At 30.0% G+C, this 12,790-nt stretch overlaps 1 protein-coding gene across 1 annotated transcript; it reads right to left on the bottom strand.

Moving 5' to 3' along the window:
- Nucleotides 1-875: 875 nt before the first annotated feature.
- LOC138348368 (uncharacterized) lies at nt 876-12,584 on the bottom strand. Its single transcript, XM_069297538.1, has one exon. It carries the CDS (start codon nt 2,999-3,001, stop codon nt 1,823-1,825), a length of 1,179 nt encoding a protein of 392 aa, XP_069153639.1. The 5' UTR covers nt 3,002-12,584; the 3' UTR covers nt 876-1,822.
- Between the last annotated feature and the right edge of the window lie 206 nt (nt 12,585-12,790).

The following is a 12,790-nucleotide window of genomic DNA, read 5'->3' as shown; positions in this document are numbered from 1 at the left end:
CACATAGATTAAATCAAGTCGATAAAATAACTGCAATGCGATTGAACATTGCTAAGACCAAACAAGTTCACATACACCAGTAAGAGAGACGACAAAACATAGAAATCTATAGCTAACCCCTGCTCGTGGACCAAGTTTTAAGCAACTAGACTTTAACATGGATTTTAACCTTTTGCCAACTAATATTCTGATCCTGGAGAATGGGAAATACAGCCTACACCTTAATAATGGCTCGACAAAATAACCAAGTAAAACGGACAATAACAGATGCAACATATGAACTCGAAACAAACAACTAATTCAACACACGAACTCAGAATATTGACATCTTAGCTCATTCGTTCAACATAAGGTGAAAGAATAAAAAATATGGCGTCGAGTATTACGGAATAAAACAGATTCGAAGATATTCACGAAACAAATTCAATGAAGGAAATCAACAAATCAGAACTTTAAATAAAACATCAGAAAGATGACGACAAATAACCAAAGCTTTGTCTCGATACCATGGTGACTCAACGAAACCACCAAGAACATATATACCACATCGAAACAACATCAGTCTTAGTCATTAACTAACAACCAACAACCAACTGGAAAAATGAAATACAAGGATAGACGGAAGGAATATTATGAAGAAGAAGACAATATATTTTTCTTGGTAGCGACCTTACACAAACGAGTTAGCGACAACAAGTTTTTACCACCGAAATATGACTCTGAGAATTCCGATGGACAAACTAACTAATGAAGAAGAAGGAGCTATTTAGATGACAATAAGGTGTGAAAAAAAAAGGGGGCGAGGGACGGAATGGATCAGCAACAATTCTTTTTCAATCCTCTTCCCAACCTTTTTAACTCTATTTCTTCCAACCCCTGACCAGATGAAACAGAGGAACTATTTATAATCAGAATTAGGATGAATTTTTTTGGGGGGAGGGGGAATCGGGAGGGAGAATGGGGATTAAATTCGAATTTGAAATTCAAAAGTCTCTAAGAAAAAAAGTTTTGGTTGGGTTTCTATAGGATTTGAAAGGGACGGGTTTAGTTACCCTAACAGCGCCTCAACTTTGTTTACTCCCCTAAACGGCCTTCTCTGCCTACCGGTTTCAACCTTAGGATGGCATAGTCTGGGCATACTTGTTCGAAGAATATTTCTGTAGCAAACTTTCTAAAGATGGTTATTATAACATTATTCAAACATGATAAACAATTATAATTAACAAGAGATTTTCAGGAATAAATTAATTTAGCTACTCATAAATTCTTTGTTCATTATGATTTATGTATTATATTATGTTGTAATTCATATTCAAGACAATCTAATTCTAATTCTAACGTTAATATATCTTTTCTTTGTGCTAGTATTGATTTATTACATACTCCTGCTAATATGTTTTCTTCTAGTCTTCTTTTTCTATGTCGTAATTCTTGTTCTTTTTCAACCATTATTTCCATTATTTCTTCTATTAATTGTTGTTTAGATGTAAGGATGAAGGTGTGTTTTATTTATGAGGAAAGCTCCTCTATTTATACACAAAATTTACAAACTTTTGGCCAAAAGTGGCCGACACATACTTTACACATGGCCTCTCTTTATTCGGCCGACACAAGAAAACAAAATACTTACTATTACTACTTTATATAATTGGCCGACAAACTTTTTACATGATTGGCCGACAAACTATTTACTTTACGACTTTTATACAATTTGGCTTTTTATAGCGGACGCAACACGACAAAAATTATTCTACATATGGCTGAATATCAGCCGACACAAAATTTTAACAAAATACAAAATACAAAATGCTTTTTTTTTTACTTATTCGATTTTTACGTCTGGTATGACATTATCTTCTCCTTGACATTTTGAACATATATGGTCGGGGTATTTTTGTCCAATAATTTTGCAATATCTGGTCAATAATTCTTCCGAAATAAACCCTTTCCTTAATGCTCTTGTTGTTGGTTTTTGCTCTGGCTTGAGTAGACTAAGTATCCATTGGCGTATCTCTTCCATATCTTGTTCTCTGGTTTCTTTAGAATTTGAATATATCATAACTTGCTCTCGTACATAATAGCTCCATACTGAGTTTCCGTTTAAATAATTGTTAGTTAGTTCATTTAGGATAGTTGCTATTCCTATAACTCTTTTGTTGGCGTAGAATTCTGGTATCTCAATCTTTTGTATTTCTTGTTGTATTCCGATATCTTCTGGAATTATCATATCTCTGGTCAAACCAATTTTTATAACTTGTATAATTGGTTTTATCTCATCAAATAATATCTCTGCTGGTGCTGAATAAAACTTTATATAAAACAATGTTCCTTTAGTAATTCTTTTATAGTTTATAAAGGCTTTGTATAGCTCTGGTATGGTAGATATTTCATCTCCTGTTTGGGTATAAACTGTATTAAGTAATCCATAACCATAACATGTTTTTACTAGATTTGCATTGGTGCCCGGTTGTGCTATTAACTTATTATATCCTTGTAGCTTTTGGGTTATAAAATCAGTGTTAGGGTTTTTGGTAGTTGGAGATCTAGGTGTTGAGTTTAAATAATTTTGGATTTTATAAAGGTTTTCAATATATGAGCGGGTTATGTGGTTGTAGGCTTTTTTATCTTGGTTTAAACTTTCTGAGTAAGTATGTATTTGCGGTGGTATAAATAATGAGTCTTTTTGGTTCTTTGGAATAAATGGTTTATCGAAGATTTTGTTCATATTTAAATTTGTATATCTTATTCCACTAGCTCCTTTTGTTGTAGATGTGCTTGCTGTAGCTGCATTTAAACAAACATTGTCATGGGTTTTATGGAGTTTCCCAACGTCTCCTTCTAGTTCTGGCTTTTTACCGTCTGCCGAACGACGTAGCTCCGCATTTTTAGAGTCATGCTGCTGACTTGTAGATTCTTCCTTTTCTTCTAGCTTTTGACTTCTCAATCCCATACTGTCCACTTTTGTACAAAGTGTAGTTAGGGTTTTGAGTATGTTTTCCATAACATTATCTTGTCCTGGCTGTGTAACTCTGTCTTGATAAATAGTCTGCAATCATATTTTTGTCAGTTTTTATTACCTCAATTGTAAATGTAAAATTTAGTATGTTTAATACTAGTCTCCTTATTTCTTTTGTTGTAACTGAATCATCTAATTTTTTCGTTATCCACCATTTTACTTGTGTGTTATCTGTTCTTACAATAAATTTATTGTAAACAATATATGGTTCAAATGCTAATAAACATTTATATAATGCGAATAATTCTTTTCTATTTATTTCCCATTTTATTTGTGCTTCTGTATAAGATCCTGAATAATATCTACAATGGTGTTCTATTTTTTCTTTTTCATATTTGTATTTTAAAACTCCTCCATAACTATGATCACTTGAATCTGTTTCGACAATATAAGTAAATGTTTTATTTTCATCAGGAAAATATAGTTTTGGTAGTTTTTTACATAAATTCTTAATATTTCTTATATGTTTTTTATCTTTATCATCAAAATGATATTCTACATCTTTTTTAAGTTTTTTATGTAATGGTTTTAGATGTTCTGCTAATTTTGGTATATATTCTCTTACCTGATTTACTAATCCTAGAAAGGATTGTAATTTTTTTTTTGTATCTATATTTTCATCAATAGTAATTATTTTTTGTACTATTTGTGTTTGCATTTTTATTCCATTTTTATCTATTTGTATTCCTAGAAATTCTATTTGTGATTTCATAATTTCTGCTTTTCTTTTACTCAAACTTATACCTGCATTTTTTACTATATGTATAAATTTTTCCAATAATCTTATATGTTCATCTTGTGTTCTAGAATATAATAATATGTCATCTATATATACAATACAGTTTTCTAGCTGGTTAAAACAGTTATCCATAAAATGTTGGAATCTACCTGGTGCATTTTTATATCCAAAAGGTAAAACATTCCATTCATAGAAACCTTGCGGTACTGTGAATGTTGTTAATTGTTTAGATTCTTCTTCTAGTTTTAGGTGGTAAAATCCTGATTTGCAGTCAAATTTATTGAAATAATTATATCCTTGTATTTGTCTTATTTTTAGTATTTTGTTTGGTATTGGATAATTGTATGTTTTGGTTTTAGCATTTAGATTACGATAATCTATGACCATTCTACTTTTACCTCTTTTTTGTTCACTATGTTTTATTACTATAAATGCTGGACTTGTATGTTTACTATTGCTTTTTTGTATGTAATTATTTTCTAACAATTCATTTATATGTATTTTAAATTCTTCTAGATCATCAAAGTTATATTTTAATGGTTTTTGTGTTATTATACTATTTTCATCTATTAATTCAATTTTTACTTTTGTCTTATGTTTTTCCCATCCTTGTAATGGATCTTCACTATATAATTGTTCTATTTGTTCATTAATTAATTTGACTTTGTCTATAACAAATATAATAATTTCTAATTGCGTCATTTGTTTATTATTTATATTTTCCATTTCTTGGTTTATCTTTTCACTTCCTTTTATCCATTCCATAGTTTTTCGTTGTTTATTATTTACTCTTTTTGCTCCTATCTTATTTCCGCATGGTGTAGTAAGCCACCAATGTGTTTTTGTTATTATGTGTGGATAATATTTATCTAAAAATGGCATTCCTAATAACATATCTTTTGTAGTAAATTCAAAATTATACATTTCTTCTATTGTTAGTATTTTATCCCATATTTGTATTTTTATATTTTTTGCTTTGTATTTAATCATACTTCCTTCATTGTTAAATCCCGTTACTACCATAGGTGTTTTTAATTTTTCCCATTTATCTTCTGGTAGGCAATTATATTTACATATATTCGCTTCTGCTCCTGTATCTATCATAGGTGTATAATATCTGTTGTAATATCCTTCTACTATAATTTTTGCAAGTATAAATATTTTCATTAATCATTTTGTCCTTTTTATAATTATTTTCTTATTTTGACAAGTTATTGTTAATTGTTCATTTTCTATGTTGTATGGTTTAACTTTTTCTAACCATTTTATTCCTAATGTAATATTATGATCTCCTTGGTATATTTTGAATTGTATTATTAAGAGTATTCCTCCTATAATTATTTCTTTTTCTGTTGTTTCTTCATTCGTGTTTACTATCTCACTAGGTAGTCCAGGGCATGTATGTCCTGTTCTTATAATTTCTTCTTCTAATACTAACTCTCTTGTTATATAATTTTCTTCTTGTCCTGTATTTATTAATATTTTATATTTTCTTTGGTCTATTATTCCTGTTATGAAATAATGATATGGTGTTATTTCTTCTTTATCTAATAGGCTTTGTGGAATTTCATATTTTCTTTTAGATGTACTCATCCTTGATGAGGTAGCTCTTGTCAATGTATTTGGTACGCTTGAAGTGCTTAATCTTTCTTTTACTATCTCTAAATCTTCTTCTATATCAATTTCTTTATAGCTATAGTCATTATTGTCTATTACAGTAATTATTTTTTCAAAAGGATTTTCTATTTTTATTTTGTTAATTTTATTTTTTGCTGTTATTTTATGCTTTGTTGTTAGTATATATAAATTTTTACATCTTGCTGAAAATAATTTGCTTCCTGGTGCTAGTTCTATTCCAGACATTTTCCAATATAGAACTAATGATCTATCTATGTTTTTATCTGTTAATGATACTGTATAATTAGCACTTATTGTAAATTTAAATTTTTGATATATCAAGTTTCCTTTTACTGCACTAATTACGCTTTTTTCTATAGGGTGTACAATTCTATCATCTGCTAAATATATTTCTATAGGTGTATCTATTCCTTCTCTAAAGCAGGCTTTTATTAATATTTCTGTTCCTCCTAAATGTACATATTTTATTGGTGATTTAGCTTTTATATCTTGTATTTCTTTGTTTATCATTCTTTTATTTATTATAGGTATATATGCTTTTCCTCTTGTGTATTTGCAATCTATGATATGTTCTTTTTGGCTAACTACATAGTATTCTTCTTTTTGTCTTTTAAACAAATTTCTTAAAATAGGTATTTCTAATACTTTTTCAACACTTAAATCTAATTCTTTACCTTTTATTTGTTCAAATATCGTATTATCAAATATAATTTTCTGTTCTGATGATTCTTTATTTTGATATTCTTCCTTAGATATTATTTTTATTTCATTTTCAGACATTATATTTCTTCATCTGTTTCATTATTATCTATGTTAATATTTTCTTCTTCATTCTCAGTTTCTATATCTGATACTTCATATATACTATCATTTTCACTTAATTCATAATCTATGTACTCTATTTGCATATATTTTTCATTATCTATAATTAATTCTGCTATCTGTTTTCTTTTTGGATTTTTGGGTAATTTACAATCTTTAGCTATGTGTCCTATCTTTCCACAATTATAACAAGTACATTGGGATATCTTTCTTTTCGGTCTGTATGGTCTTTTTATTTTATATTTTTTACATAATACCTTCGTCTTGGTTGTTTATATTTATATATAGATTTCTTTTTTCTATAATTTTTATATCTTTTAGATTTTTGTTTTTTAGTTGTGCATCCAAATTGTGGTGCTATTTTATTTTTGCAACATGATAAATTTTTATTTAGTACTTTTTCCATTTTTAATTTTTCTTTTTGGTTTTCACATAGTTGTATGAACCATTGATTTAAAAATTTTATTCTAGATCCTAAAGTATCTATCATTCCTTCATTATTCCAATCCTTTATTTCGTTTGTACTAAATGGTTCTGGTAATTTTGTATAATATTGTTTTCTTATTTCTTTTGCTTCGTCTAAATTGTATTTAGCTTTGTAATAATATTCTTTTAATGCGCAAGTATATTCTTCTAAGTAACACATTTTACATATAGCTAATTTTGTCATAAGTTGTCTATTTATTATTTTTTCTCTATTTTGTTCTCTTATATCTGTAGTCATGCCTCCAAATTCATTTCTTATTGCTGATTCATATTTATCTAGTATATCTATATTTGTTGCTGATGCAGATCCATCCATTTTCTTATCATTCCTAAGTACTTCTAAACTTTCCGAGGGTAGATTTTCTATCCATAATTTTGTTGTTCCTACAAATGTTCTTTCTATGTATCTTGGTGTTTTTGCTGTTTCTATTTTATTGTCTATTAACTGTTTAGACATATTTCCTATCCATATTAATATTGCTTTATTTATATCTGCGACACAATCTAAATCTAAAAAATTGTATTGTTCATTTGCTGGTTTAGGTGTCCAATTTTTATTTAATCTACTGTTCCATATTGCATTATTTCTATCTGATTGTTGATAGCTCTCTGTATAATAAGTTGGTGGTGTTCTCCTAGGACTAACTCTAGGACTATTTCTGGGACTATTATCTGGGGTTTTAACTCTTGACGTACTAGGTCTATTCATATCTCCTGTGTTTATCTCTAATTTTTTCGATTTATTTATCTGTTCTAGAATTTCTGTATATGTTTCACTTATATCACTTATTTCTGATTGTTGGTCATTTTCATTTCCATCTATTTCATTCACTTCAATATTTTTATTTAGATCTTCATTTAGTTTTTGTTCCATTTGTTTTATTTCATTTGTTAATTCTAGCTCTTTATCTTTTTCTTTTTGTTTATTTTCATATAATAATTTTAACCTAGCTAATTCTTTTTCTAATTCACTTATTCTTGTATTTTTTATTTCTTCTAAATTTTGTACTTCTTGTTTTGCTTGTGTTTTTATTTTTTCGATTTCTCTTGATTTATCTATTTCTTCATTTTCTTTTGTTATTCTTACAATAGCTGTTAAACTATCTTCTAATTTTGCTGTTTCTTTTTCTAGCATTAAATATAAGCTATTTCCTATTTTCTTGTATCTTCTTCCTAAATTTGAAAATACTATTTTTATTATCATTCCGTCTTGGTTTTCATATGTTTTTTCGTCTACTGCAAATTCTTCTTTGTTCATTATGATTTATGTATTATATTATGTTGTAATTCATATTCAAGACAATCTAATTCTAATTCTAACGTTAATATATCTTTTCTTTGTGCTAGTATTGATTTATTACATACTCCTGCTAATATGTTTTCTTCTAGTCTTCTTTTTCTATGTCGTAATTCTTGTTCTTTTTCAACCATTATTTCCATTATTTCTTCTATTAATTGTTGTTTATAGATTTCTCTGTTCATAGTGTTTTTTCAAATAGCAGACATATTTATATTCTATTTTTGAAATTATGTTTATCAATTGATTTTTCCTATCATTATCTGTTTTGACTAGTTGTGATAGTTCATATTCTATATATAAAGATCTTAATTTTTTCCATATTTTTCTTATCTTTTTATCTATCTTAGTTCTTTTTATTTTAGTATTTTTATTTTTATTTATCATAACTTTTTATATAATATTTTAAAAAGCCTACTTAATTTATCTGGATATCTAATCTTTTTTAACCTGTAATTCCTACCATATCGCTTTAGCCAATATTCAGTCATATTTAATCTCCAATATCTAAATCATCATATAAATCATACATATCATAATAAAGCTCATTTTGTATACTTTGTATGGTTAACTCAGTCCAACCTTGGGTTGTTATTTCTATTATCTCATATGTTAATAATTTATTATAAATTTCTCTTTTTATATCAATATTCAAATATTTTAGTATATAGAATAATAATATCTTATAATCAACATCATCGTTTAATAGGTAGGTTTCCATTTTTATTATTTTTATTTTTCACTAAAATTTTATTCCTTTCAACCTCTTAAAAAATTATACTTGCTTATTATGCAAAAATAATGATTTAATAATCATCTAGTCTGGTCACTACTACAGCTTTCTTCTTTGATTAGTTACCCTAACAGCGCCTCAACTTTGTTTACTCCCCCAAACGGCCTTCTCTGCCTACCGGTTTCAACCTTAGGATGGCATAGTCTTGGCATACTTGTTCGAAGAATATTTCTGTAGCAAACTTTCTAAAGATGGTTATTATAACATTATTCAAACATGATAAACAATTATAATTAACAAGAGATTTTCAGGAATAAATTAATTTAGCTACTCATAAATATAAAATGGTATACCTGTTCTTGTAGATCATCTGTCAAAGAAGATCATCGTACTACCTGGCTTGCTCATGCCACTACTGCTTTCCGTCTACTCGCTCTCGAGTGAGGAAGAGTGAAGCGCGTACAAGGGGTCGGTGGTTGCTCACACTTCGTTGTTATTCACGTCGTGTATTGCTGCCATTTCGTCAGTGCTTGGACAGTGTTCTAGGTTTTCTTTTGATGATGAGAGAGAGCTGGACCGAGTCGGGTGAGGGGAATGGGTTGGCTGAGTGGAAAAAATGGGCCTGGGTCATGTGTTTTCGTGCTGAGATTTGGAGAATTGGGCCCAGAAAATTGTAAGGGAATTCGAGAAGAAAGTTGGGCTGCTGAAAAATATTTTGTAAGGGCCCCAAAATTTGATTCTTTAATATAGCCATATGAATTATTGATTCAGTCAAATTAAATTTCACTATTGAATTTGGCTAAAACTTAGATAGGATGAACTAATACAATTAATTTACGAGATTTTTAATCTTAATAAAATAAAATAATTAACTAAATTATAAACTAATAACTCAAAATATAAGTACAATTTAAAGTAAACTAATTTAATAATGCTTACCAAATTTTTTTTTGAGATTATTTTTAAATATTTATAAAATAATTAATTATATTAAAAACATATCTACTATTTAATAATTATAAAGGCTACTAAAATTACTTTGAAGTAACTTGAGAAACATTTTTAAATTTATAAAGCTAATTATTTTAAAGTGTTCGAAATTAATGAAGCTCGAAAGTCAATTTATGTGCGGAGGTCCAAATTTGGGTGTGACCAACTGTCCCTCATTTTATTCGGATTGATGCAAGAAATTTGAGGAGAATGAAATTTACTAATCCAATTTTGACCGACCACGTCTTCATCTTCTCCGAAAAAGGGATTTTGGTATGGACTTTAACAATTATGGTCGAGCCTCGGCAATGAGTTTCCTACATATCTCAGTCTATACGAGAATTCAGGTCACTGGTAGTTCGATACGCTTCATTTAATGCATCATTTTAAAGAATTCAAAAGCTATTCCGATACAAAATTATGAAGGAATCAAAATTCTCGAGACTAATATTTAAGAGTGAATGTTGGAATACGACCGAGTTTTCAACATTGAGCCCGCCTACATATACCTCCACTGAGGGAATCAGGCTTCTTGTAGTTCGACTCAATCGGTTGAAAAGAAAATTTGTTATGCAATATAACCTTTGGTTTTGGAAGAGTGACAAATAAGCCGAGTATAAAAATGACGTTTGCAACCTCTCATCTATGAATGTGGATCTCTTCACACTCATAATTAAGAACTTGCACGGACATAATTTCCAAAGCTTTTGTGCATTATCACTCGAGTAGAATGTTGCTTCAAGTGAACACCAAAATATTTCCGGATGCAAAACGAAAATTGACAAACACAAAGAAAAACATGCCTTCTAATAGGGTGTGGTTTGATTGTGGTGGAAGTCGCTCCTCTGGTCGTGTCTTAAGAGTTTGAAATTCCTCTTTGGACTATGTCCCAGTTTGCTGCTAAGAAAAAGTTCCACGTTGTGTTGCATCCCTTTTGATGTCGTCCGCCACCTGCGGTTTCTTTTTGGAGAATTCATCTTTTCGGATGCTCTTGACAAAGATTGAGATAAAACACATTAGCATAAAAAATTATATTCAAATGGGAGACAATGTATTTTACCGTGTTGACACTTTATTATTCTCTTTCAACATTCGGCGTCAACTATGTTGTGTTTGATGTAAAACAAATAAAGATTATGTCATATGTACGATTGGCGTCTTAATCATCTCTTGAAGCACAATGTCACCTTCTTTGATAAATTTTTTATTCCTTCCCCTAAACCATTTTGCATTGGAAAAGATTGATATGAGTGAGGCAATGATTTTGGAAAATCTTGATTGATCTTCTACTTGTTCTAACCCTCATTTGGCACCAAAGCAAATGCTTGATGATATGCCATAATTCAAATTCAGATTTCTCTCTTTTGGTTGGAGAGGCTACAACTTTCTCAAGATTTTTAATATTTTCTTAGATTATGAATTTCTCCACATTCAAATCTTCTTTGACTTCAACCGTATTAATAGTCACCCCTCCATGATTTGGCATGTGGATACTATTATTATTAGGAGTGATAGTTTATAGAGTGACAACCTTTTGATCTATCAAATCTTGGATTTTATACTTCAAGTTGATACAATCTTCAGTAATATGCCCAACACCTCTTGAATGGTAAGCTCAGTGAAAAGCGGGACTATAAAGCTTGGAGTTGACATTGATATTTTCCTGATCAACTGTATGTATCAATCCAGCTGATTTAATCTCTCAAAAAGTTGTGTTCTACTCTCAACCAAAGGAGTAAAGACTAGAAGGTTTCTTCTAAAGATTCGGGCGAGGAGGATGATAATTATTTCTTGGATATGAAGGTACTTGATGGTAGATTGGAGTATTTTGGTGAGTGGGCGCTTGCATTTGGAAATATCAAATTTGGATATTATGGAGCTTGGTAGCTAGGAGGGGTGTTTTAGTAATTTGGGGTTGGAGTTAGGTATCTTCATTGTGTAACACTTTGATAGTACAAGACCTAATCTAGAGACTCATATGAGTTTCTAAGGGTTTCAACACCGTTTTAAGGTAAATAATAATGCTTAAAGGTCATTTAGGAAGTTTTAGAGTTAAGATGTCGAGAAACGTCCATAACGTCTGGAGAATTGTGTAAGAGATGCTAGTGTGCTTTAGTCTATTCACAAGGTTTTAGGAGTCAGAATCTAATGAAATTTTGTGGGGAAGTGTTAAAGACGTACTAAAATGAGTTTAGGGTCGAAATGTTTGGGTACGACACCTCAAGGACAACCCTAAGGGTCGTTAACGAGGACCCTTTTATTTTAACCAAAAAGTTGACAATGGACACTGTCTACCAACGCTGGCAAACCACAGGACGTGCACCAATCGACGGGGCTTCCATTGCCTCCATCGATGGTCACTTAGCCATTTTTCAAAAATGTCAAATTGGAAACTCCCTGACCAAAACTATGGTTGTGTAGGAGGGTGGGGGTCATCACCGCCGAATGACCTACGCCGTAGGTCAGGGTCTCATAGGTCAACCTGCAATTTTTCTGTTTTGTTTAAGTTAGCTCATTAATTAAATTAGTTAGTTAGTTAGGGTTTTGATTAATGATTAGGGGGTGGTTAATTAGGTTATTTAACTAACTATATAACCTACCCTAAGCCTAAACTCAACTAAACACCACATATTTTCCCAAACCCAAATTGTTCTTTTATCTCTCTACTTTCTCTCTCCCAAAGAAGAACTCCATCGGAGACAAGGTCTAAGGGTTATAGGGCAGCACAAAGACTACTTTTCTCCATCAATCTTCAAAGACTATCCAACTATGAGAACCTTTGACCTTTGGGATTCCTTTCCCCAAAGGGTTCTTCCAAATTTGGTTTTCAAAAAGATGATTTCATACGAGTTTCTTCCTAATAAAAGTTAGATCGTCTAAATTGTATTTTTTATGGTTTCTTTTTATTATTATGATTATATGATGATGTATTATGGTTCAATTATATTGGTTCTTGATGAATTAACCTAGTATGTGGAATAGATAATGAATTTGACCCAAATTCCCTAACCCTAGGTGATGAACTTATGTTGAATTGTGTAGCGTTGATGCAATTGAGTTAGTTGTTGT

This window comes from Solanum lycopersicum, chromosome 1 (assembly GCF_036512215.1).
Source record: "Solanum lycopersicum chromosome 1, SLM_r2.1".
NCBI lineage: Eukaryota > Viridiplantae > Streptophyta > Magnoliopsida > Solanales > Solanaceae > Solanum > Solanum lycopersicum.
This window is presented reverse-complemented; position numbering and strand designations above follow the sequence as displayed.